The sequence below is a fragment of the Salvia miltiorrhiza genome, chromosome 6, assembly GCF_028751815.1.
Source record: "Salvia miltiorrhiza cultivar Shanhuang (shh) chromosome 6, IMPLAD_Smil_shh, whole genome shotgun sequence".
Lineage (NCBI taxonomy): Eukaryota > Viridiplantae > Streptophyta > Magnoliopsida > Lamiales > Lamiaceae > Salvia > Salvia miltiorrhiza.
The window spans coordinates 27,575,342-27,600,463 of NC_080392.1; the positions used below are offsets into that span (position 1 = coordinate 27,575,342).

Genomic DNA, 25,122 nt, shown 5'->3' on the forward strand with positions numbered 1-25,122 from the left:
TATACATATGTACATGCTTCAACTTCTACCACCCTTCAAGGATAGTAGTACTTCAAGAACTTTCCGCTGAGAGTGATAACAATTGGCCTCCTTGCAGCGAAGGCCATGTCTCCAACTTGAAAAGAGGGCGCTCACACTGCTTTATTGAAGGATTTTGAAGGAAGAGCTTGATAGTATTCCAATTTTGCTGGACTTCTAGTCTCTCTTCATCCAGAGTTTCCAGTTCGTTGGGGCTCAAGTGCAAATTCTCTTCTCCAACGACCATTTTCTCGCAAGAGGTGATATGGTTTGCTGTGACAACGTCTTCATCTTTTCGGCGAGGATCTTTGCAATCAAAACACGTCTTTATGCTTTCATTTCTCTGGCGTATGAAGGCTATACTCTCTTCAACGCTTGTTGTGATAACGCCACTTCTAACAAGACTTGCAAGTTCACGGCGCACTTGACTTTGAGTAGTATAAGGAACTGGATTGCTAGCATCACTAACAATATAGTAAGATGAACCCACGCTTTCTCTATCTTCATCGTTTTTGGCATCCTGTGTAAAGACGACCGTTTTCATCTTGGCCTTCAATTCTTTTTCGCATGACACGAGCAAAGTGGTACACCTTTTCATACGAGAATGAATCGAGCTCCTCAGCTTTCCTGTCGTGTTCAATTCATCAATCCCTTTCGTCATGTCTTTTTTCCATGATTTGTCTTTGCCAAGTCTTTTAAAGACAGAGACCCGTTGAGCCTCTTTTTTACCCAGCCTATTGAAAACAGAAACCCTTTGGGTTCTCCGATTGCTTGAAGATTCCAGGATTTGCTTGGTGCTAGCATAGTTAGCAGTGGCTCTCTTGATGGCAATTCGAATGGGGCTTTGCACCATGTATCCCAAGCCTGCCTTGGGATTTTGGCTTGTGTTAGCAGTTTTTCTCACATGAGACTTTGACGTGGAGCTTTCTTGGGGATTGTATCCAGCATTCACAAGGAGTTTATATGCCTTCGGACCAAAGTGTTTTGAGAGTTCTTTGTCTGAGAGATCTCCATGTTCTGTGGCGCCACTTTGCTTTGGTCGGACAAAACCTTTGAGTGGCTGGGGAATTGGCTTTTTAGCGTCAATCTTAGTTAAAGGGACGGTGAAACCTTCCTTTTTTGGGCGAATTTTTTTCTCTTGGCGGGATCCTGACTCCTCCTGTGGCACAACCATTTCTACCATTGGCACTTTAGTTCTTTCCAAATAGAATTTAGCATCGGCGAAATGTGACTCTGCTTCTGTGAAAGGTTTGTGATCACCAACCACTTTTCTCACGATGCCATTTTGATAGTACTTGAAGCATTGGTGCAATGTAGAAGGAATGACGCCATTTTCATGAAGCCATGGTCGACCCAGAAGCATATTGTAGGACGGCTTAGCATCGATAACATGAAGCAACGCCGTCGAATCCATGTCCTGCATCAACAATCACAGCCTTATAGTTCCAAGAGCTCTTTGCCCTTCATGGTTGAAACCTTGGATCATCAATCGACTGTTCGACAGCTCATCTACTTGGATTTCCAATTGCTTCAAAGCCCTTAGTGGCAAAATATTGACCGCCGAGCCTCCATCGATGAGAATTCGATTGACCTTCTGCTCCTGTGTATAACAACTCACGAACAATGGCCTATTATGAGGTTCAGATCCAAGCTGCAAGTCTTCATTGGAGAATGTGATTGCCAATGCATCATCGTCTTCATCCATATTTAGCTCAGGTTCTTCATCTACTTGATGGGATGTATCATACAGAGCTCCAATACCTTCTATTATGTCATTCAAGTCGGTGGAAACCATATTTACAGCAGTAGCGTCTTCTTCAAGAGATATTTTCCCTTCTCGAGCTAACCGCATGACCCTGTCTTTGAAGATAAAGCAATCATGTATGGGGTGCCCAACCAGACGATGGTATTTGCAGTAACTTGGATCGTCTGTCCTCCCTGCTTCATTTGGTCGCTTCATTTCTGGCAACTTGATAAGCTTTTCTTTGAGCAGGTCATCAAAAATTCCTGAAACATCAGAGTCTAAGAATGGATATTGTTTTTGTTGCATTTCTTTCAAGGTAGGTCTTCTTTGCCCTAAGTCTCGGGAAGAGTTCTGATTGTCTCGTGGAGTGTTCTGGTTTCCTTCTTGTCCAGCTTCTCTATTTAATTATTTCACCGAAGTTGCCTTAATCGCCATGGATTCTTTCTTTGGTGTTTCATCGGATGGTTTGCTTCCTTTCTTGAATTCTGGCTTGAATTTGCGAGGTTCTCGGATGGGTGGTCCTTCGATCCCGCTTGCCATCATGCTCAACTCCATATCATGAGCTCTAGTGGCCAGTTCCTCGAATGTTTTTGGCTGGATTCCTCGCAGAATATATTGCAATCCCCAGTGCATTCCTTGGATACACATTTCGATAGCAGATGACTCAGACAACCGATCCTTGCAGTTGAGGCAAAGGTTTCTCCACCGGTTAATGTAGTCAATAACTGGCTCTTCTTTAAATTGGTGCGAGCTTGTGAGTTCTACCATGCTGATAGTTCTTCTAGTGCTGTAGAAACGGTTGAGGAATTCATGATCCAGTTGCTCCCAGCTGTCAATTGAGTTTGGCTCCAAGTCGGTGTACCAATCAAAAGCATTACCCTTCAATGAGCGAACAAACTGCTTTGCTAGGTGATCTCCATAAGTACCAGCGTTGTTGCACGTCTCGATGAAGTGAGCCACATGTTGTCTTGGATTTCCTTTGCCATCAAACTGTTGAAATTTTGGTGGTTGATAGCCAAGAGGCATCCTCATGCTGTCAATTCGCCGAGTATATGGCTTGGAGTAAGTTAATGATGACTTGGAGCTTCCACCGGAGTTATTCTTCATTGTTGCTTCGATGAACTCTTTGAGTTGGTCGATGGGAATGAGGCCACCAGACGAGAAGAGAGTATCATTTCCTGAAGGTTTTTTTCCATCACTCTTCGATTTGTCCTTGGAGGCTTCTTCATCGTTATTCTGCTCATCTTCTTCACTTTCTTCGCCTTCTCCATCGTTGTTGGCGTGGCTTGAATCTCCCTTTTCTCCCTTGAGCTTTGCAATCTGGGCATCTTGCTCTTGGATGTGCTTGGTTAGAGACTCAACCATCTTTGTCAAGTTCAAGAGTTGTTCCTCCATGGTGGAAGTGTTTGTCATCATGACACTTGCATGGAGTTGGTAATTTTCGATGGGGAATGTGAAGCTTCTCTCAGAGTTGCATGGATAGATGGAAGATGGAAGCTCGGCTTGGACACTCCTTGCATTGATTTTGCTTTGCTTCGCGTGATCATACCAACGCTTGCCGAAGAAGCTTTGGATAAAGCTGGGGCAGTCGCATTTGATTTAGTAGACATCGTTCAAGATTTTTGGTGAAGAGTAGAGATGAGAGGTAGAGATGTCCCACCGGGCGTGCCAAAATTTGTAAACACAAATTTTTGTATTTCAATTTGATAAAATACAAAATGCGTTACAAAGATAATTTGATAAAATTTGATAGAGTTTTGCGGGTTGCAATCTCTAGGTGATCCTCTGATTCTTCTCTTCCATTTGATTCTTGAACAATCTCGAAGGTTCTTGGAGCATTTGATTTGATGACGATAAATCCAAAGGGCTCAAGCCATGATTTTGAATTTGAACGTCGGAGTTGATTTGATTTGAAGAAGAACGTCCTTAAAATTTGTAAGAACGCCTTGAAGCTTTTGATCTTGAAGATTTGAAGGATGTTGTTTCCTTGAAGATCTTGAAAATGCTTCAACACTTGAAGGTTTGAATACTTGAACACTTGAAGAACTCTTGAACTCTTGAAGCTTTGAAGATTTGAAGGCTTGAATGGAATTCTTGAACTCTTGAACTTTTGAAGATTTGAAGACACTTGAAGATCTTGAGTTGAATTCTTGCAAGACTACACTTGGTAGAATTCTTCTTAGCTCTCCAATTCTCCTCCACTTTCACTTGTAGGTAGAGAGAATACTTTGAGCTCTCCAATCTTCCACTCCTTCAAGTTGTGATTTATGAGCTCCCAACACCCCTATTTCATGGGCTTTTATGAGCTTTGGGCCTCCATGCATGGGCCTTAGGGCCTTAAGTGGCAAATAAGCCCATTAATTCATTATATTAAATATTAATCATATATCTATTTAATTAGGAATAAAATCTCATTTAATAAAATAGAAAATATAATTGAATATTTAATTCATGAATTTACACGTGGCACGATTTAATTCGACGACAATTTAATTGTCTACACCAAGACAACGACAACGACGGCGGTGACTCTTGCTGCCCCGGAGGGAAGGGTGTAACAGCAACGGCGGCGGCGTGAATGGAGCAACAACGCTGAATCACCAGTTGTCCACAGACAACAGAAGTGGCGGCAGAACCATGGCGGCGGAGGTGGAAAGGAATCAGGGCTCGACTCCCTGCCCACCTTGACAACTGAATCGAGACCTGAACGGCTCGGAGGAGAAGCTGAGACGACGCCGGCTTTGCCGATTGATGGCCAGAGAACCGTGGCGGCGGCGACGATAGTTGTAGGCCGAGATTAGGGCTTTTCCAGAGGCAGATTGGAAGAGGTAGACGCCGAGCTTGATGGAGAGGAATCTGGGCAGCGACTCCGACGGAGAGTACGGCGGCGGCATTTGGGCGAAGAAGAAGGTTAGGGCTCGACCAGGTCTTCGCTGGAATGGTGGAATGAGGAAGAAGCGAGACGAGAGGAGGCAGTGCGGTCAACGGTTGGACGTCCGACCTAGACTCGGCGGCAGCCGACACCGGTCGGAGCAGAGACAGCGGCTGAAACCTCGACTGATTTTTGAGGGAGGCCGACTGTTCTTGAAAGAGGAAACCTCGACTGATTTTGAGAGAGAGGAGAGAGTTCTCGACTGATTTTGAAATGAGAGAGACTCAGGACCGAACGTGAGGGATAGTTGGGCTATGTATTTGAATTCTTTTGGGCTTTTCCCATTTAACTCAAAGTTGGGCCGAACTTATTTTATTTTTCTTTGGGCCGAGGCTTATTTAATTGCAGCTGGGCCTTGCATACCTTGTTTAACTTAGCCCAACTATTCATTTATCTATTCATTTGGGACAAGATTTATTTAATTACCTAAGCCAATGAATTATTTCAATTGGGCCTTTCATATTAATTATTCAGGCCCACTTCTACTGAATTAATTATTAGGTTGCCTTACGTTGGGTCTTCTAATTATTCGAACTTATAATGTTACTATTGTTCCTACTTATTAGCCCGAGGAATTTACGAGGTTATACAGCGAATAGACCAAATTAGTTATTTACTATTATCAATCACCTCGAGTGAGATTTATCTAATTGACAAATTAGAACACCCTGACGAGAACGGGCTATTACGGTTAATTACCTGACCTCATGAGACGAAACCTAGATGGTTTATATATTAAGTCTGACAGTCTGAATTAATAGCATAACTTTCCCAATTATTATCTCATAATGATAATTCATGCATAAGAGGATCATGCATCGTTAATTTCGTATTCTCATTATTTGATGATTTTGCTCGAGCAGTATCTTATTTATATTTTCGTAATAAAGGTCAAGCGTGAGATTATTAATCAGTCAAGAGCTACTATACCACAGAAAGCTTCTATCAGGTGGGCATTACTTTCATATATATCAAATGAGTTTAATGTTACGCTTGAACAAGTTATTTCGTTACAAAATCTTTGAACTGAAAATTATTTCAATTGTTGTCTTGCCATAAATGTTTCAATTTTAGTATGATATCTATCTGATGTGGCTTTGCCAGTTATGTAATCGAATTCGGGTCCTGAGCAGTTGATAGCTATCCTGGCAAGGCTAGTGTACACGTGTGACCGTGAGTCATCGAGCGGGTTGGCCGGTCAGGTGTCCGTGAGAGGTGACCACCTCTCCGGCACGAAATTCCAGATATGGTAGATTACGAGAGAACTTAGACTGCAGTCGAACTTTAAGAATCACAAATGAATTTAGTAAGCTTGGGCCTTTTTAGCGAAAACCCCCCTCGCTGTACTGTTTATGATGGCATGACAATATACAACTTTACGAAGCATGTTATTTTTCATATTAGGCATATGTGCCCACTGAGAGTACCTTTGTACTCAGCCCTGCATATATTTCTAAATGTGTAGGTTGAGTAGTAGCCGATGGTGATGAAGTGACGAGCGGGATCTTCTTTTGTCTCAATGTCTTATGTTTTGAAAAGCTCTTGGGTATGTGTCTTCATATATGTAATCAGACCCCTATTCCGCTGCGTACTTAAAGAAGTCTTATGTTATTCTGACTAAGCCGGAGATATCCGAACTTACTAGTTTTATTGAATCATTGCAACTAAACCTTCGATATATATATATATATATACAGAGAAGCTAAATATTGTGGAGAATAGAGAATTCGTGAAATAAAAACGAACAGATCTATAATTTTAATGAACAGATCAATGTACCGCATGAACAATAATTTGCCCCGGGTTCGAATCCTGTTGGTGGCGAGTTTTTCTATATTTTTACTAAATACGTCTGTTCATAGTTATGTTGATCTGTTCATAAAATATATAGATTTGTTTATGATGAATAAAAAGATAATTCTCTGTTGAACTCAACCCTATATATATATATATATATATATTTATATATATATATATATATATATGTTTCCTTCATTATCAATGAAAAGTACGCTCCTTCTCTATTTATTCACTCCCTTTTTCTACTCCCGCTTCTTATCTCCTTCCCTTAGTCATGGTTTCCCGGTTTGATTATCCTTAATTAAGTCCGGTCGTGACAGTTTTTGTTTTGGTCCGTTCTTCCTCATTTCAAGTCTGATTTTAGATCCGTTTTTGTCCACGAACTCGTATCGAGACAGGCTTCAATTCTTCTTCAAACCATTCAATTCAAATATGACTACATTTTTGCCCATTCATTAATCAATTCGAGCATAAAATCATAAAACAATAAAATTAGCAAATCAACTCAAATCAATCAACTCTTAAATAAATAGAACCAAACATTGTTTTCAAAATTTCAAACACAAATATGGGTTCCCTACCTCTTTAGGGTTTTTGTTCTCTAGGGTTTCCGTCATCTTCTTGAGTTTTCCGTCTAGGGTTGCCCTATTATTATCGGCGGCTTCTCCGCCATCCCCAACCCCCTTCGTCCTTTTTCCCCCTACCTTTCTCCCTACCCCCATCAACCTGTGTCTTTCGGCGGTGGATCTGTTCGGCTCTGGCTTGTTCACGAAAGGTGTTGATGGTTTTTTTTTAAAATCTCTATGACTGCAAATATGAAGCGTGGCGGCTCGTCGAGGGATCCTTTGGGTTTGCTGGAGCATCCGAGGGCGGACTGATCGTGAGACTGAAGTTAGCGAAATCTCTGGTATAACCAGCGATGGCTCCCAAGACAAACGAACTTTCCACTGCTTGGTGGGGCTCTTCATTTGCCAGTGCTCTTCTAATGGCTGCCACCTACTTGAGATAATGAAGAAGTCCTGGAAAACTCAAAATGATTTTTTAGCTTGTGAATGACGAAAGAACCTAGGGGTGGAAATTTGGGTCGAGTTTGGCCGAATACCTGACTTGAAAATAAATCAAAAGTAACACTCGTACCCGTACCGTCATATGAAATCGGGTACCCTAATACCCGGGGTGCGGATATACGATCTGGGTATTCGTGTACCCAATTATTCGGTCTAGCTATTAAAATTATTGATTCATTATAAGTCCTAATTTATATAGCTCAAGTAGCATGTTTAAGTAAAAGGATAAATGGATTGATGGACATTTCAACATTTCAAAATTGATACTTTTTATTTGTTAATGAGTTTCTTTTATCCCAAATAGTTTTTATTTCATTGATTATGATTCATGAAGGATGAAATTTACAAAATGAAAAATAAAAAATAAACGATGGGTACTAGGCATTTGTCAGAGAAAAAAGCAATATATAATGTCATAAAAGTCAGCGACTATTTACTATATTTTATTCAAATTGAGATAGTATTTATGACCATTAATTAATATATAAAACCTTAAAAATATGACATTAAAACAAATATGCGGGTAATCGGATATACCCGATGATTAGCCTGGTATACCCATTACCCGGAAAATAATAACCTTATCTACCCGGTACCGCCTCGGACCCATAAAATGTCGGGTATTGGGTATCCTGGTACCCGACAATCCGAATTTCCACCCCTGAAATAACCTTTACCTTTTCACCTTTGAATCACTGGATGACCATGACTGAGTCATTCAATGGCAGCCGTGACATTTTGACGGTCACCTCTTTGCTATCTCGGGTCTTGATGACTCAACCCAACCCTCAAATATCAAGATCAACGAATGTAGCTTTTGGATCAAAGCCTATGACCTTTCCATGAAGTGTATGCACCCCATTATTCTCAAGAGTATTGCTAGTCAAATCGGTATTGTGGAAGACATAGACACTGAAGATAACTACTTGGGGTGCTTTGCCCAGTTCAATGCAAATATTGATGTTACTATCCCTATTCTCTGTGGCATAACCATTATGTTCAATGGACAGAAACTTTGGATTCCTGTAAAATATGAGAACCTCTCCATCTATTGCTATAAGTGTGGGATTATGGGACATCAAACCCGTGCATGTGAAAGGGAATACGAGGAAGACGACTATGACAAATATTTTGAGGACCTCATGTTTAGCCCCACCTTGAAAGTCTCACCACTCAAAGCCTATGCCCTATTGGGCAGTACGAAAAGCCTAACCAGAAAACCCCCAAACTCCTAGATCCGGCCTCTGACAACAATACACCTCTAGCCCCCAAATTACCTCTCCAAAAACCCCGGATGCCACCTCTATCCTATAACCCTCAAGGGAACATATTCCCTGCCATGCCTAATCATATACCCATGGCCTAGTCCCCACCTACCAATATTGATTTCCACATACTTAGAAATGCAAACTCACCTCGCCAACTTGACAAACACCTCCACACATTTATACCTTTCCATACTGACACTCTCCCCTCCAAACACCTACCCCTCTTACCTACCCGCAGGCCTCCCTCACTATCACAATATCGAAAACTGAAAGCTACAGTGAGGGGTTGACATCCTATACCCCCATCCCGAACCTCCTAGCTAAACTACAACTTTCACTCATCACAAACCCTCCCCCCCAATCTGGTTTCAAACCCCCTCCAAAACAGTCTAAATGGATCTGCCATGCCCGCTCCCCGAACACCCCTACCCCATTTCCTGCCACCAAAAGCCCACCTGGAACCGACATTTGCATGAGAAAGAGAATGCCCATTTCCCTTTCAGGGATGATGCAGTCGAGCTTGTGCAAAAAAGGCTCAAAAGCACCCTACTTGATGAAGAAACTCCCTCGAATGCACTATCGGCGGAGATGGCTTCGGAGCAATCCCGCCAGGCACAATGAATTGCATTGTTTGGAATTGTCGAGGGCTTGGGAACCAATCGACAATTCGACAGCTAGTTTTGTTAACCAAACAAAAGAAGCCCGACTTAGTGTTCCTTATGGAGACTAAGTTATTGACTAATGAATGGACTTTCAGATATGGCAAAAATGGGTTTTAACAACCTGTTAGTGGAAGAGTGTGATTGTTCTACGGAAGGCCGAAAGGGGGGACCGTTCTTGCTATAGTCGGATGATGTGACCGTTAGCTTTAAGTCCTCTTCTTCTCATCATATTTTAGCTTCTGTGGACGATGGCAGCCACCCTATTTGGAACTTCTGTGGTGTTTATGGATGGAGCAGAAGCGAGGACCACCACCTCACTTGGGCTCTTATGCTGTCTTTACTTCCTCATTTGGCATAGAAATGGATTTGTTGTGGTGATTTGAATGAGATTTTGTATCATTATGAGAAGAGGGGCGGTAGCCCTAGATCTGATGCATAGCTTTTGGCGTTTAGAACAGTGGTTGACCTTTGTGGCCTTTCAGATCTTGGCTTCACTGGGGACCCTTTCACATGGACCAACAACCAAAGTGGGCTGACCATATCCTTAAAAGGCTTGACAGGGTGTTCGGGAATGAGGCTTGGTTGGAGACGTATCCCTGTTTTGAGGTGTCTCACCTCCTCCAGATGTGTAGTGATCATTGCCCTCTACTACTTCGTTAGATAAGGTGGATGAGGACACACAACGCCGCGAGAGGCCCTTTAGATTTGAGGCGATGTGGCTCAAGGACAATCGATGCGTTGATGTTTGTTCTAGCTTATGGGATTCAGGTGGGGTTGCATGTACAGTGGCAGAAGCTCACTTGAAGATAGAATTCATGGGATCAGAACTTAAACTTTGGGAGAGACATGAATTTGATCATGTGAGAAAGAGGTATGCTGATATTCGGGAGGACTTAGCAAAGCTTCAAAGACCGAATTGTGACTCGGATACTAAAGCGGAGCAAAGAAATCTTGAAAATGAACTCGATGAACTTCTCAAGAAGGAAGAAATCATGTGGAAACAACGATCCAGGGCTGATTGGCTGGCCGAGGGAGATCACAACAATGGATTTTTCCACAATATTGCTGAGGGTAGAATGAAACGGGACCATATCCGCAAGATACATAAAACTGACGGCACAGTAAGAAGGACGATACTTTCAGATCCCACTTCCATGAGCTCTTCTCTGCCGGACCTACTCAGGATCCCTCTGTAGTTCTCCATGCTATTGAACTTTTTGTTATGTATGATATGAATAGAGCTCTTACTGCACCCTACACTCAAATGGAGATTGTCCAGACACTCAAGAAAATTCATCAGCATAAGGGTCCGGGGCCTGATGGTATACCTATCATTTTTTATACTTTTTTGTTGGTCCTCTGTGAGTCGTGATATCATCCCTATTTTGCTTTACGTGCTTAATGATGGTGTCTATCCTAAACCATTGAATTCCATCTTCATATGTCTTATTTTGTGTAACGTGGTTTATAAAAATCATTTCCAAGGTTATTACTAATCGTCTTTAGTCCTTCATCCCCTCTATTATTAATGAGAGTCAATCTGTCTTTGTTCACGGGCGCCAAATCACTGTTAATTCTTTGTTAACCTTTGAGATATTCCACATGATGAAAGTGAATAAAGCAAAAATAGGGGGGCTGTTTGCCTTTAAACTTAATATTGCTAAGGCTTATGATACAGTTGAGGGGTCCTTCTTGGATGTTATTATGAGAAAGTTGGGTTTCCACCCTTCTGTAGTGAACTTAATCATGCGTTGTGTCTCTACTGTTTCTTTTCGTGTGTTGGTTAATGGTTTCCATGGGGAGTTGTTCGAGCCTAGCCGTGGGCTCAGGCAAGGGGACCCTCTTTCACCCTTCTTGTTCTTGTTTTGTGCTGAAGCTCTTTCAGGTCTCCTCCAGACGAAAACCCAAAATCTACTCCATGGTGCCTGCCTTTGCCTCACTGCCCCTCGGGTGAGCCATCTCCTCTTTGCAGACGAATGTATCATCTTTGGCAGGGCGAATACAAATGATATTGTGATGGTCAGGGAGATCCTTACCCTCTATGAAAGTTTGTCTGGGCAGAAAGTTAATTTGGACAAATCTAGATGAAGTTACTTTTAGCAGGGCAGTCTAACGGACCTTATGTAGGATCTGGCGGGTCAGCTCGGAGGTGCTCGAAATCCCGAGTATCGTGGGCTATCAAAGACATAAATTTTTCAGATGTTTGGTTGATCGTACTAGGAAGAAGACTAAGGACTGGAAACACAACTTCTTGTCCGGCGTTGGGAAGGAGGATTTCATCAAAGCAGTCCTCCAATCTATTCCATCTTATCTCATGAGTTGCTTTACTTTACAGTATCAGATTTGTCAGCGACTCAACAGTGTGGCATCGAGTTTCTTTTGGGGCCAAAAAAGAAAAGAAAGACGAATCCATTGGAAGAGTTGGAAGAAAATTTGTAGCCCTAAAGATAGAGGCAGACTTCGCTTTAGAGACTTGAGCCTCTTCAACCAACCAATGTTGGCTAAGCAGGCTTGAAGAATTCTTCTCAATGACACGACACTCTTGGCCCGTTCTCTCAAAACAAGGTACTTCCCACAGTCAGACATCCTCCTTACCAATTGTTTAGTCCTATTTTGTGATGTTTCTATGGATGTTTATGTGCGTTATGGGTTTATATTTTTGATTTAGTTCACACAGTAGTTAATAGATTTGAGCTTATGCACTTATTTTGTTGTTTTAGGATTTGATGCTCCAATTGATTAATTAGTGACAAAATTTGGAGTTCGAATTTGGCTAATTGGTCTTAAAACGAATTGTAGCTCGTCTCGATACGAGTTTGTAGACGAAAACGAATCCATATTCTGACTTGTAACACGGGAGAATGGACCGAAATAAAAATATCGCGCATAGGCACCCAAGACACCCGCGGCCGCGGGCCGGACCGCGGCTCCTTGCGCGATTTTTCATGAATTTCAGCGGCCGCTCGTCATTCCAGCGGGCAAGGCGTTGTCTACCTTAACCTAGCGACAGCTCAATATATCCAGCGGCCGCTCAAACACACCAAGCGGCCGAGGCCCCTTTCCAGCGCCCGAGGGCAACTCTCTGCGGCCGAGCACCATTCCAGCGGCAGCTCACCTCACTTCTCCAGCGCCCGCTCGAAGTTCCAGCGCCCGTAGGGATGGCTCTACTCCGCGCCCGCTCTAAACCCCATGCCTGCACTCCTTCCATGCCTCGCCCTCGCGAGCCAAAGCTAGTGCCCGCTGCCATCACTCCCTTCAGCGCCCGCTCGAAGACCCAGCGTCCGCGGGGCTTCTCGCCTCTGCGCCCGCTCAGAAACCCAGCGGCCGCTGGGTATGTTTTTCACGCATGCGCCTTTCACACCATTCAGCTTTAAGATAAAAGAGAAGCATGTTTTATTTTGGGGATATAAAAGGCTGACTTCTCATTTTCATAGGGTACACATACACTTTCCCAGATGCTAGTCCAGATCTTAGATAGAAAGCTCTAGACACCATTTTCTTAGTTAGGGTTTATTCGTTTTCTTATTTCATTCTTACGCCTAGAATAATTAGTAGTAAGAAATTCTTGTTCAGTTATCGCCATTTACTGTAAGTCATTTATTTATTGCCTAGATAAATTCTAGATTTTATGATTTTACAGTATTTCTTATTTATCGTTTATGCTCTTGTTAGATTTATTCTGGTTAATAATTTCATTTGTTGTCTAGATAATTGTTATTTTGTTGCGCGGTTATTTTAATGAATTACTGCTTTTCCTCAAGAACCCTAGCGTAGATTTACATGCTATTTCTTTATTTCTGATTTATTTTTGATATTTGCCTAGATAATTTTACATGCTTTATTTCAATTATACGCTAGTTAAAGAGAGAGAGAGAGTGTCAGACCCAAAATATTGATTAGAGTGTTTAGGTTTATTTTCTGTTATCTGTGTGCAACATGAGGGAACACCCTACTTAGCCTTTCTTGTGAGACGACTTGGGTTAGCTTATTCCACTGCAATTGATCTCGTACGATTGCGAGTCAATTCAATAGGTGTTTTGAGTTGAGTCACCAATAAAGCACATAATCCATCCTTCGCTTAGAGAAGTTTATTGGTAGGACGTGATCTCTTAGCTGCGGGCATAGCTTGACGTTTTGGAGATGGGGCCCGGATTCACATTGACCACGATGCTTGGCTCCCCGATGGAACCGGTCTATTTCATGTCGTAGTCATCCCAGAGACTTGTAAATCCACACGGGCTCAAAGGCTTCTCTTTAAGACTGGAGAGTGGGATGTGGAGAAGGTGGAGTCCATCCTTCGGCCCGGTGTCCTCTGGAAGCTATCCAGCCATATGACGGCGAACCAATCATCCCCAGACCGCCCCTTTTGGCCGAGGGGCAAGTGTAATATGTACACTGTCAAGTCCGGATACGTGTTGGCATGCCACTTCAAGAATAGGAATGAAGCATCGTCCTCCGATGGCTTTGATATTTTGCATAAGTGGATTTTGAAGATGGATGCTATTCCTAAGGTGAAATTATTTATCTGGAAGTGCCTTGTGGGGGCGGTCCCAACTGCCCATGCTTTGCTCGGTAGGTCCATCGGTGTTGATCCTCTATGCCAACGATGCGGTAAAGATGTTGAGACGGCAGAGCATGCTCTTCGTGACTGCAAATGGCTACATTTTTTTGGGAAGCCTCTCTGTTGCGCCTTCCGTCCCTTCCCGTGGAGGATATCTGCCTCATTCTCATGTGGATTGACAAGATTAGAGCTATCCAACATAAGAAGGTCCACCAAGTTTTAGCTACTCTTGTCTGGTCTATTTGATATGCCCGAAAAATGTTGCTGCTTCAAGGAAATGAACTAAGTCACCAGGAACATTTTCTCATTGCTTAGAGTGCGACGTGGTCTAAATTAGTGAGGCAACCAGACTCTCATGGTAATCTCTCTCGTGTGCCTTGCAGTCGGGAGGGACACCTTCGAATTTCATGTGATGCGTCGGTGGAACAAGTCTAGGTCTCGGGGCTCTGATTTCGGAGGGGAATGCGGATGCTGTTTGTTGCTGCTGTGGGTTACTTCCGGGTGCTTTTCAGCGATAGAGAGGGAGGCCTTAGCGATTCTCGAAGGCCTACGTCTGTGTGAAGAGTTGGGAAGAGAGGATGTTATCATTGAGATAAATTGTCAAGAGATTTCCTAGAAGTTGTCCAAGCAAGATGTGGATCTTTCCTACCTTGGTGATACACTCAAGGCGATACAATAGAAGGCCAGAAGATTGCACAAGGTGACTTTTAGCTGGACGCCGATGGAGGGGAATGATTTTGCAGATTGCCTTGCGAAGTTTGCGTTTGTTAACCGGGTGTTGCCCATTTCTTTAGGATCTATTCTTGTCTTAAACTTTCCTATTATTTCTTAATTGACCTTCAACGCAATTTGAATCAACTGACGTAGCATAAAAAGTCATCATTTTTTCAAAATGATATGGCACAAAATAACGTCGTTTTGTGTCATGTTATTTAAAGAAATAAAATATAAATTACACGGTGACATTCGATGTGACACGTCATGATTCCGAAAACTGAAAAATGGATGTGGGACATTTATGATACAAATCTAATAGTTTGGGGTTTTTTTAAAAATATTTCATATAGTCAAGGACATTTTTGATAAAATAGATATGGTGTGGGGTTTAATATGACATTTACCCAAAATAAATATTAACGATTAATTTTTAAAAAATAATAAAAAGTTCATATTAACAACAAAATTTAACGACCAAATTTTTTATCGTTAAAAAAATAATAAAATATTTATTTATGTAATGGGCAAATCGTATAGCCCATTTGAATAAATATTAGCGGCCCAAACATCTAGCCCAATCCAAAAGATTGAATTAATTGGAATTAATTCAGCCCGTACTCTATGGCATTAAGGCCCATCGATCTAAACCCTAGAAAGGGCAGCGACTTGCGGGAGAAGGTACGAAACTAGGTTAGGGATACGATCCCATAAATATCGGAACGACTAGGGTTTAAGGAGACGTGCCAGTAAAACCTTAGCCGTCAGGCTACCACGGTATAAATCAAGACCAACTAGGTCATTCAAGTCATCCATTCATTCGTACTCTGAGCTACTCCTCCTAGTCACGTTCTTAACTCTCTTCACTTGCTCGACCACTCCACCTCCACGTTCTCACGTTCTTATCTTTACGCATTAGATTTGTTATTTCTATCAATTAATTCGAATTGTTTGACTGACTTGAGCGGCGGAGGCCCTTCCATCGACACCCTCATCGGTGCTCCTAGAAGGGCTCTAACGTGTTAGTGATTTCAGGTTGCTAGTGCCCGCCGAAATGGACGTACCCGACGTCCTATTTCGTGATTGTTGGATCTATCCCCAACAATTTGGCACCCACCATGGGGCCCTAGCAATCAAGTGAATCAACGCACTTTTCATAGATCTCTACGAGCATCAATCATGTATGACGGTCGTGACAGATCTGAAACTCCCGACGCACCCCACGTGACTGCTCAAGCAAAGGATGTTCACTGCTATAATTCCTCGTGAATTGAAGCAGGCCTGCATGTGTAAGGGGTTCGGTTCTAGTCTGACAGGATCGACCCTCCAGTGGTACACTAACCTTCTAAATTATTCTATTTCAAGTTTTGCTCAACTAACAAATATATTTGTGCAGCAATATGCTAGTAGCAGGAAACTTGAAAAGATATCGGAGGATCTTTATGCTGTGGTGCAACAGCGCGGTGAGTTTCCTCGAGACTATATCAGTCGATTCAACAAAGAGAAGGTGTCCATCACCAACTGCAACACCCAAACAGCGGTCACCGCCTTCAGAAAGGGTCTCCTGCCCGATTCAGACCTCTACAAAGACCTCACCAAATACCGTTGTAGAACAATGGAGGACGTCCTTGCCAAAGCATGGGCACAAAACAAGTGGGAGGAAGATCAATACAGCCACCACCGATCTTCACCAAGCAGAAAGACTAGAAGAGGCTCCAGGGTGGATAGGAGGACAAGTGATAGGTGGTCTGAGCCTTACCCACCTCCACAACAGAAAAATACAGAAGGAGACAGTATGAGTAACCTTACGAGATGCGACCACGTGAAAGGGTCAATATACCAAAGTACAACTTATCCATCTCGCCAGCCGAGGCAATCTTAGCTCTCAAGAATCTTTGCAACAAAGTCAAATGGCCGGAAAAGATAAGGGCACCAGCCGACTAGAGAGATAGATCCAAATGGTGCGAATTCCATGCCGACCATGGACACCGAACAGAGGATTGCATTGCACTACGATTGGAAGTGGCGCATTTACTCAAAGAAGTACCCCAGCGAGTTTCTAACAGACAAGGGCCAACACACCTTAAAGCAAGGGAGTGATAGACGAGACGAGCACAGAGAAGTCACCCCACCTAACCCACCAAACCATGAGAGGACAATTAATGTCATTTCTAGTGGATCAGAAGCCAGCGGGATTACACACTCTGCTGCAAAGAGGCATACCAGGCAAGCTAGGTCTAGCAGAACGGGAGAAAATGTGACTGGTCAAGCTTGGACAAACCAGCCAACCCAGACAATCAGCTTTCAAACTACGGAATCAGACAAGCTTCTTAACCCTCATCATTATGCTTTAGTTATTTCTATTTATATTGCTAATTGTTTAACAAAACGGGTGTTGATCGATAACGGCAGCTCTGCCAATATCATGTTTATTAATGCTTTCAGGGAGATGGGTTTGAACGAGTCCAACATAACTAGGAAGACCACAGTACTCATAGGCTTCAACGGTGAGAACAAGACAACCGCTAGGGAGATCGACCTTACCGTCTACGCCGAAGGGGTTAATTTGTCAACAAGATTCCTAGTGATTGATGCCTCATCCGTGTTCAATGTTATCCCCAATCGCCTATGGATCCTCGACATGGAGACAGTCACTTTCATCTTTCATCAAGTGGTGAAGTTTCCGACTAAGTGGGGCGTCAAGGAGATTAGGGGAGAACAAAAGGACTCCAGATCCTGCTACTAGACCACCATGAAGACAAAACATGCTTTATAGCAATTACAGGAAGATGGTCCATCCAACCCCAAGATGGACCAGTCACCACAGCTAGAGCAACATGTGCAGCATGATCAACCAGACCAACCCGACAAACCCGACAATCGAAAGCGGTCTGCCAGCTTTGTTGAAGAAGAAGATGTGGAGATAGATGAAGTCCAAATCAATATAGACTATCCGGATCACAAAGTTCGGATAGGGGCACAACTTGATCCCAAACTGAGAAAGAAACTTATTTCATTTCTTACTGAGCACTATAAAAAATAAAAAAAACTATTAACGACTAAATTTTCGATCGTTAAAAAAAATTATTAAGTATCAAAGTTTCAATTTTTATAAAATTTAAAAATAAATATTATAGTTATTTAAAAAAAAATGGTACACCTTAAGAAAGGAAAATACACTCACACTCTAGCCTATTAGATGACTCGAACCTCCTGACCTATTGGTTGGTGGAGAAGCGTCTTACCAACAGACTGCGCTTCATCGTCTAATATTATCGTTAATTCTTTTAATAAGATCGATTTTAAGAAATTATCAATTATTTTAAAATAAAATAAAATATACAAAGTAATTAAAAAAATTAAACATTTAATATTAACGATCAGTTTTTAAAAATATTTAAAAATTAATATTAGCAACATATGTTTAATATTAACTACTGAATTTTATTGTTAAAAAAATAAACAAATAGATATGAAATATAATAAACAAATAAAATATTACGATCAAATTTTCGATCGTTAAAAAAATAAAAAAATTATAAAAATATAATATTAAAGACCAAAATCTGATCGTTAAAAAAAATAGTGTCAATACATGAAACTAGTCTATTTCATATAGCAAATTTAAAATTTAGCCTATAGGATAAAAACATAAAAAATTACCCACTTTTTGTGGAAAAGGTCTGAACTACCCCCTCCCCTAAAAAAAAAAAACAAAATACTCTTCCATCCGCAAAGCTTGTCTCTCTCTTCCCTCTCTCTCTCTAATAATCTCTCTCTAATTACTTTCAGATTTCGTGCGGCAGGGGAGCCCCAGATTTCATCTCTCTCTCTATCTCTCTAATCATCTTCGTAAAACGTCCAGCGACGTTTCGGAAATCCGGTGACTGCGAGCGGCCATCGAGTTTCAGATCTCTCTCTCTGTAAATCGTCCGCCGTCATGCCGCCTCCACCACCATGTCGCCGATCCCCTCGCCATTGCTGCCGTCGGCTTCCTCTCTGCTTACTACCTCGGAGTTCCAGACCTCCGATTTGGGCGAAATAGAGGTGGTTATGGGCGAGTTCCAGACCTTCGACTACTGATATTTGGGCGAATTGGTAATTGAGTGCCTTTACGCCCATTTATCCGCTCCCCAAACATGCCTCACCTCTACTCACGTAAGAGAGGATAGAGATTGAATAAAGAAAACATTGAAGCGAAAGGGGAAATTTAGGGGGTGTATTCATTCAGAAATTCTATAAATTTTTTAAATCTAGAGATTTAAAAAAATTTACAGATTTCACACAGATTTTTCATGTATTTTGGAATTCTTAACATCTGTACAGATTTTGAACGAATTTTGGACGGATTTTAACAAGAATTTGACGTGATTTTTACGGATTTGAAAGCTATTATCCCAGCGCTCGTTGGAGTTAATTGAGTGTTGGAACAACTCCCAGCGACCGCTGGCTTCGTGCGGGGCTAACAATTCTCGAAAATTCTCATGAAAAAATGATCTGAAAAAAATGAAAACTTTTGGTAATTCATTTATAATTGAGTATCGAATAAATAATCTCATCGTTGGACTCCCGAAGCCGGCAAGCAATATGCTCTTGTATTGAATTGTGTTGTGTATTCAATGGAAGACTAATTGCAGCAAAGTTGCTAGATTCTCACTCCTCGACAAATACAATCAAGAACTCTAGATTTGTTCATGCCCAGCGATCGTTGGGTGCCAGCGGCCACGGCCGCTGGAACCCAGCCGGCGCTGAAATATGAAATCTTTCGAATTTTCGTGGTCGGAGGTCGGATTTGTTCATGTGTATTTTTTAAATGAAATCAATGAAAATCAGTCTAATTTTAAAATCTATAGATTTTTAAATACCTCTATATTTTCATAGAATTTTAAAACTCTTGAACGATTACCTCTAGATTTTCATAGACTTTTAAAAATCTTGAGCGAATACACCCAAATTTTAAAAGTTTGCAAAAATATATTAAAATCCTGAACGAATACACCCCTTAATGTGAAAGTAGGTTTTGTCAATGGTATATTTGATTTTAATACGTCTTCACCACTACCTTGAAATGTGATTTAAAGATGACGATGTCTTTGAATGCTTATCCCATTTTTTTGTAGAAAAACGTCGTTCGAGGTAATTATGTATTGGATTAAGTTTTTAATTGATTATGTTTTTGAATTCACAATTAGATATATGAAATTCACAATTTAATATTTTTGAATTCACCACTAGATCTATGAATTAACAACTAAAATTACAATGCATAATGAAAGTTAAAATTCACAATTAACAATATTTCTAGTTGTGAATTCACGACTAACAACATTTCTTGTTGTGAATTCACGCGAATTCACGACTAAATATTTTTAGTTGTGAATTCATTTAAAATTGAATTCACAACTAATTCACGACCAAAAATATTTCTAGTTGTGAATTTACGACTAACACTATTTATAGTTGTGAATTTATTTAAAAGTTGAATTCACAACTTAATGTTCTTGAATTCACAACTAAAACTAGAATTTATAACCAGCTCCATGAATTCACAACTGAATCATTAGTGTTGGTTGTGAATTCGTGTTTTAAAGCTCGAATTTACAACTAGTTGTTTTGGTTGTGAATTCAAACTTTAAAATTCAAATTCACGACTACTTGAATTCACAACTAAAATAAATCCTAGTTGTGAATTCGACTGGTTGTGAAATGCGCGAATTCACAACTAGTTGTTTAGGTTGTTAATTCAAACTTTAAAATTCAAATTCACAATTACATGAATTCACAACCAAAATAGTGAATTCGACTGGTTGTGAAATGCGCGAATTTTTTAAAGGGTAGTGTTTAAATTTTTATATGCAAGGGTAAAATGGTAAGTCTGGGTATTTTCTTAAGTTTTTATTTTAGTGGGTAATTTTTAAGTTTACTAAAAGAAATAGGCTATTTTTAAAATCCACTCAAAAAAATATTCTCAAAATAAGTAATAAAAGAATATACTCGATCGCTAAAAAACTAAAAAAAAATTACTAACGATTGAGATTTCGATTGTTAAAATATTATTTGGTTATTAAACAGTCGTTAGGACCGTTAATTAATGGCCGAAAGTTTCCGTCACTAATTTCGATGTTTATACGCGTTTTTTCTAGTAGTGAAATGATGAGTATTTAAATTTAAATTTAATTATTACTAGAAAGTTCATTTAAATTCGATTACACTGAATTAAGTTTGCGAGTTCGAAAATATTCAGTTAATAAAGCTCAAATTTAAGTCGATAATTAATAAAATGAGTGAATCTAGAACTTGACACAATACTCAGGTCGTCTCGATTACACCTGCCTATGCCGGTTCATAAATGTAGATGAGTAAACATGTACCAACTATTGTTGGAGATGGATGAGGAAATTTAGGTTAGTGAAAGAATCGACCTTCTACCACAAATTTTATTTCTTATCCATGATCAATATATAGTAGTAAGGCGACAACGCCTGATTCCCATCCATTTTTTTGCAAACGACATAAATGATAAAAAGTGGAACGTATATTAGGCAAAAAAAATTCCCATAATTGTGGACATCTATTACAACAATAACTGCTGTAACACCGATTTATTGAAAGAAAAAAAAGGTAGAAAGTAGTTGAATCTTTCGGCAAAGTGTGAATGATTTTATTTCGTTATTGGCTTTAGCTTTTTTCATGTATTAAGAATCCCGTGTACTACACGGGTTTTCTATGTCAACCTCTTTTCCACATACATCTTTTCCAAAAAATTTCTTGAATTCTATTGTAGCAAAATTAAATTACTTGAGATCTAATGTATCAACTTTCGTGTTTTAATTTGTGTCTTACTTTTATTTTTATTTTATTTTCTTTTATCTACTTTTGTCTTTGATTTCAATTTTAGTTTTGTAAATTATTAGCTAGGGTTTATTTCGTCTAAATAAGATATATACTCCCTCCGTGTGACTCAAAATTTTTCGCCACGGGAATTAACGAGAATGTGTAAATTGATTGAAAGTGGTTGGGCATACACTTTTTTAAGGGTTAAAATTTTCTATTTATGAAAACATCTATTATATAATAGGATTAAGCCTTATCCTATGTGGCATATCTAAAATCTCATCATTTCAAAATTTACCATATATAATCTTCATCATTTATTAATTAATTAACTATTACATTTTATATATAAAGATTCATTAATCATAATAAATATAATTAATAATATATATATATATATATATATATAATAATATTAACATTACATATAATCTAAATTAATAAATTTTATTATTTATTTTTTCTAGATAAAAATTAGATTTACATGTTTGATAAGAAAAAAATTATAATCTATATACGATAAATTATTTTAATTGAATGTTAGTGATTAGATGTATATTTGTTATTAATTTTATATTTCTCAATAGCGTACATATTATATATATATATATATATATATGTTGCAATATATTATATTGTATGAATATATATATATATATATATAATATTTATATTCTTAATTTTCAATAAAATTAATTTTAAATTAAGTTTGAATTGAGACATGCACGTATATGTAAATTATAAACGGGTCCGATCATTGATTTACATGTTTGCATAATAATGCACAAATTCTATAAACTGATTACTTTAAAACAAAATCTTATTTTATGCCTATCAAAATAATTAAAATTTTATTTTTATTTTTTATAAAATAAATCCATACATTTTATTTATATAGGGAAGAAAAATATATTTTTCATTTCTGCAAACTTTATTTGTTTATGTTCGTCCATTACTACAATAATAATAATAATAATAATAATAATAATAATAATAATAATAATAATAATAATAATAATAATAATAATAATAATATCTATTCTATAATACGATAAGGCCTTAGCCTACGTGGCATGCTTCAAATCCCAGCTTTTCAATCCCTTAGCCTACGTGGATCTAACACAAAATTCGGCTCTCTCAATCACTCCCAATTCAGCCAGCCGCGTTTTCTGCCCTCAGTCACGGTAATACTTCCCGCTCCTGTATTCCTAATCCCGCTCCGTGATTTTTGTTTCGGATGGTAGAGATTTAGACTGTGCAGATAAGTTAATTGAGAGAGATTCAGTGTTTTTGCTTCATCCTTACCAATCTATTCCCCTAAAAATACTCTCAATCTCACAGACGTTGCACTACAATCAAGTCAGGAAACCACTCTAAAACATGGTTTGAAAGGTTTATTTTTTACTACAATCAAGTCAGATACAAGCTTAATTTGAGAGAAATTTTCGTCGTCGTCGTCGTTGCCGTATCAAAGCTATCCATCAAAGTAACTGTTCTTCTCTCTATTGTGTTTTTATTTTCCTTTTATTTAAAGATCTATGATATGGTATTGCTCACCAATTGTTTGATAAATGCCTAAGAATATAAGTAGGATTTTATATTGAATTCTCAGTCACACACAAGGAGCTTGACTTCTCTCATTTGCTGGTACTAATTTCTCACTAATGGTATTTTGTTTGAAGAATGTTGGCATCTGCTATCAAGCGTGTTGTGATTGTTGCATGGAAGCAATATGATTTATCAACTCTGATGAGGGGTGAAATATGCAAGGTCCTAAGATCAGGACACGTGGCTTTGCTTGGAATACCAAAGATGAGCAGCAGGGAGCAAAGAAGCTGTGAGAAATAGGCAGAGGGAAAGTCCAGAGCAAAGTTGCCAGAGCAGAGCTTCCAGAGCATAGCTGCCAGAGCCAGAGCTAACCAGAGCATAGCTTCCAGAGCAGAGGGCCAGAGCCAAGTTGCCAGAGCAGAGATGCCAGAGCAGAGTTGCCAGAGCAGAGCTGCCAGAGCCAGAGCTAACTAGAGCAGAGCTTCCAGAGCAGAGGGCCAGAGTAGAGATGCCAGAGCAAAGCTGCCAGAGCAAAGCTGCTAGAGCTAAGTCATTAAAGTCGGAGCCAGAGCCAAGTCGCCAGATCCAGAGTCAGAGCTAAGTCATTAGAGTCAGAGCCAGAGCCAAATCGCCAGATCCAGAGTCAGAGCTAAGCTATTGGAGCCAGAGCGCGGAGCCACATGCCAGAGACAATTCGCCAGAAGGCGGAGCTACTTAGCAGAGCGGAGCCAAAGAGTAGAAGTCTGCCCCAAGGAAGGAAATCCAGAGCGAGATGATGAGGATAGAATCCAGCTCTGTAATTGGGGGACAACGACCTGACAAGTTATAATCTAATAATAGCCTTAATTAGTTTAATGGCGAGCATGCGGAATAGATGACCAGACGAATTTACTACTTTACCCCGACTGTAATGCCTATAAATACCTACGATGATGAATTAAAGCACACGCTCTCTCTTTTACTGCTTTAAGAACTCTTCTCTTTCTTTTCTCTCTAGAGTTTGAACTAATAAAATTACATATATAAATAAAATATCTAAATTGTTAGAGTTTTGTTTGTTAGATAGTTGACAATTGGAGTCATGGTTGAATATAATTTCATATTTGATGATGCTCTCTCAAACTCTAGATGAGATGATGCTCAAAACTCCAGACGAGATGATGCTCTTTCAAGTTTTAGACGAGATGATTCTCTTTCAAGTTTCAGACAAGATGATGCTCAGAAGTTAGAGGGGATCTGTCAAGTTTGCGACGAGATGATGCTCACAACTTGGTTTGTCTTAAAACTCCAAATGATATGATGTTCGATAAATCAGTTATGGTCTTTTAAATATCAGACGATATTATTTTCATAATTAGTTATGCTTTTAGAAGTTCGGAATTATATGATACTCACAATTCAATTATGATTTTTCAAATTCCATATAAAATTATGGTCAAAAGGCAAAATAAAAAAAATTGAAAAAAATTAATAAATCTTGTAACAACAAATGCAACAAATCAATCCTCCATCATACCTATGTCAAATTTATATGTATTTCTACTCTTTTTTTTTTCTTACGCGTCAACTTTTTATATAATTTCATATGAAAACTAATGGGTATTTTTATGATCTCAACAAAATTAATAATTTAATTGCTAAAAGTTGTTGAGATTAATATAATTTAAAATGTATTACTAATTTAATTTAATTTAATTAATTATATAAATAATTTACATAAAAAATTATTTTATATAATTATAATAAGAATAACATAAAATATATAAATTACAAGAAAATATGTACCCGTCGAAATTCGACGGGTAATACACTAGTACCACTTATAGTGAGACAACCCGAAATAGAACATGCCATTTTAGTGGGTCGGATGGGGTAATTTTTTATTATCATCTAATTTCGCTTTTATTAGTTAATAATTCATGATTAGGGTTGAAAAATTCAAATCTATATTATTTTATTTCAATTTTAAAATAT

At 39.4% G+C, this 25,122-nt stretch overlaps 1 protein-coding gene across 1 annotated transcript; it reads left to right on the forward strand.

Moving 5' to 3' along the window:
- The first annotated feature begins 16,009 nt into the window (after positions 1-16,009).
- Positions 16,010-16,648, forward strand: LOC130990711 (uncharacterized). The gene has a single exon (XM_057914940.1). The coding sequence runs from the start codon at positions 16,010-16,012 to the stop codon at positions 16,646-16,648; it is 639 nt and encodes a 212-aa protein (XP_057770923.1).
- The last annotated feature ends 8,474 nt before the right edge of the window (positions 16,649-25,122 follow it).

Coding starts and splice junctions, on each gene's coding strand:
- LOC130990711 (XM_057914940.1), top strand. CDS start 16,010: ATGTTCACTGCTATAATTCCTCGTGAATTGAAGCAGGCCTGCATGTGT.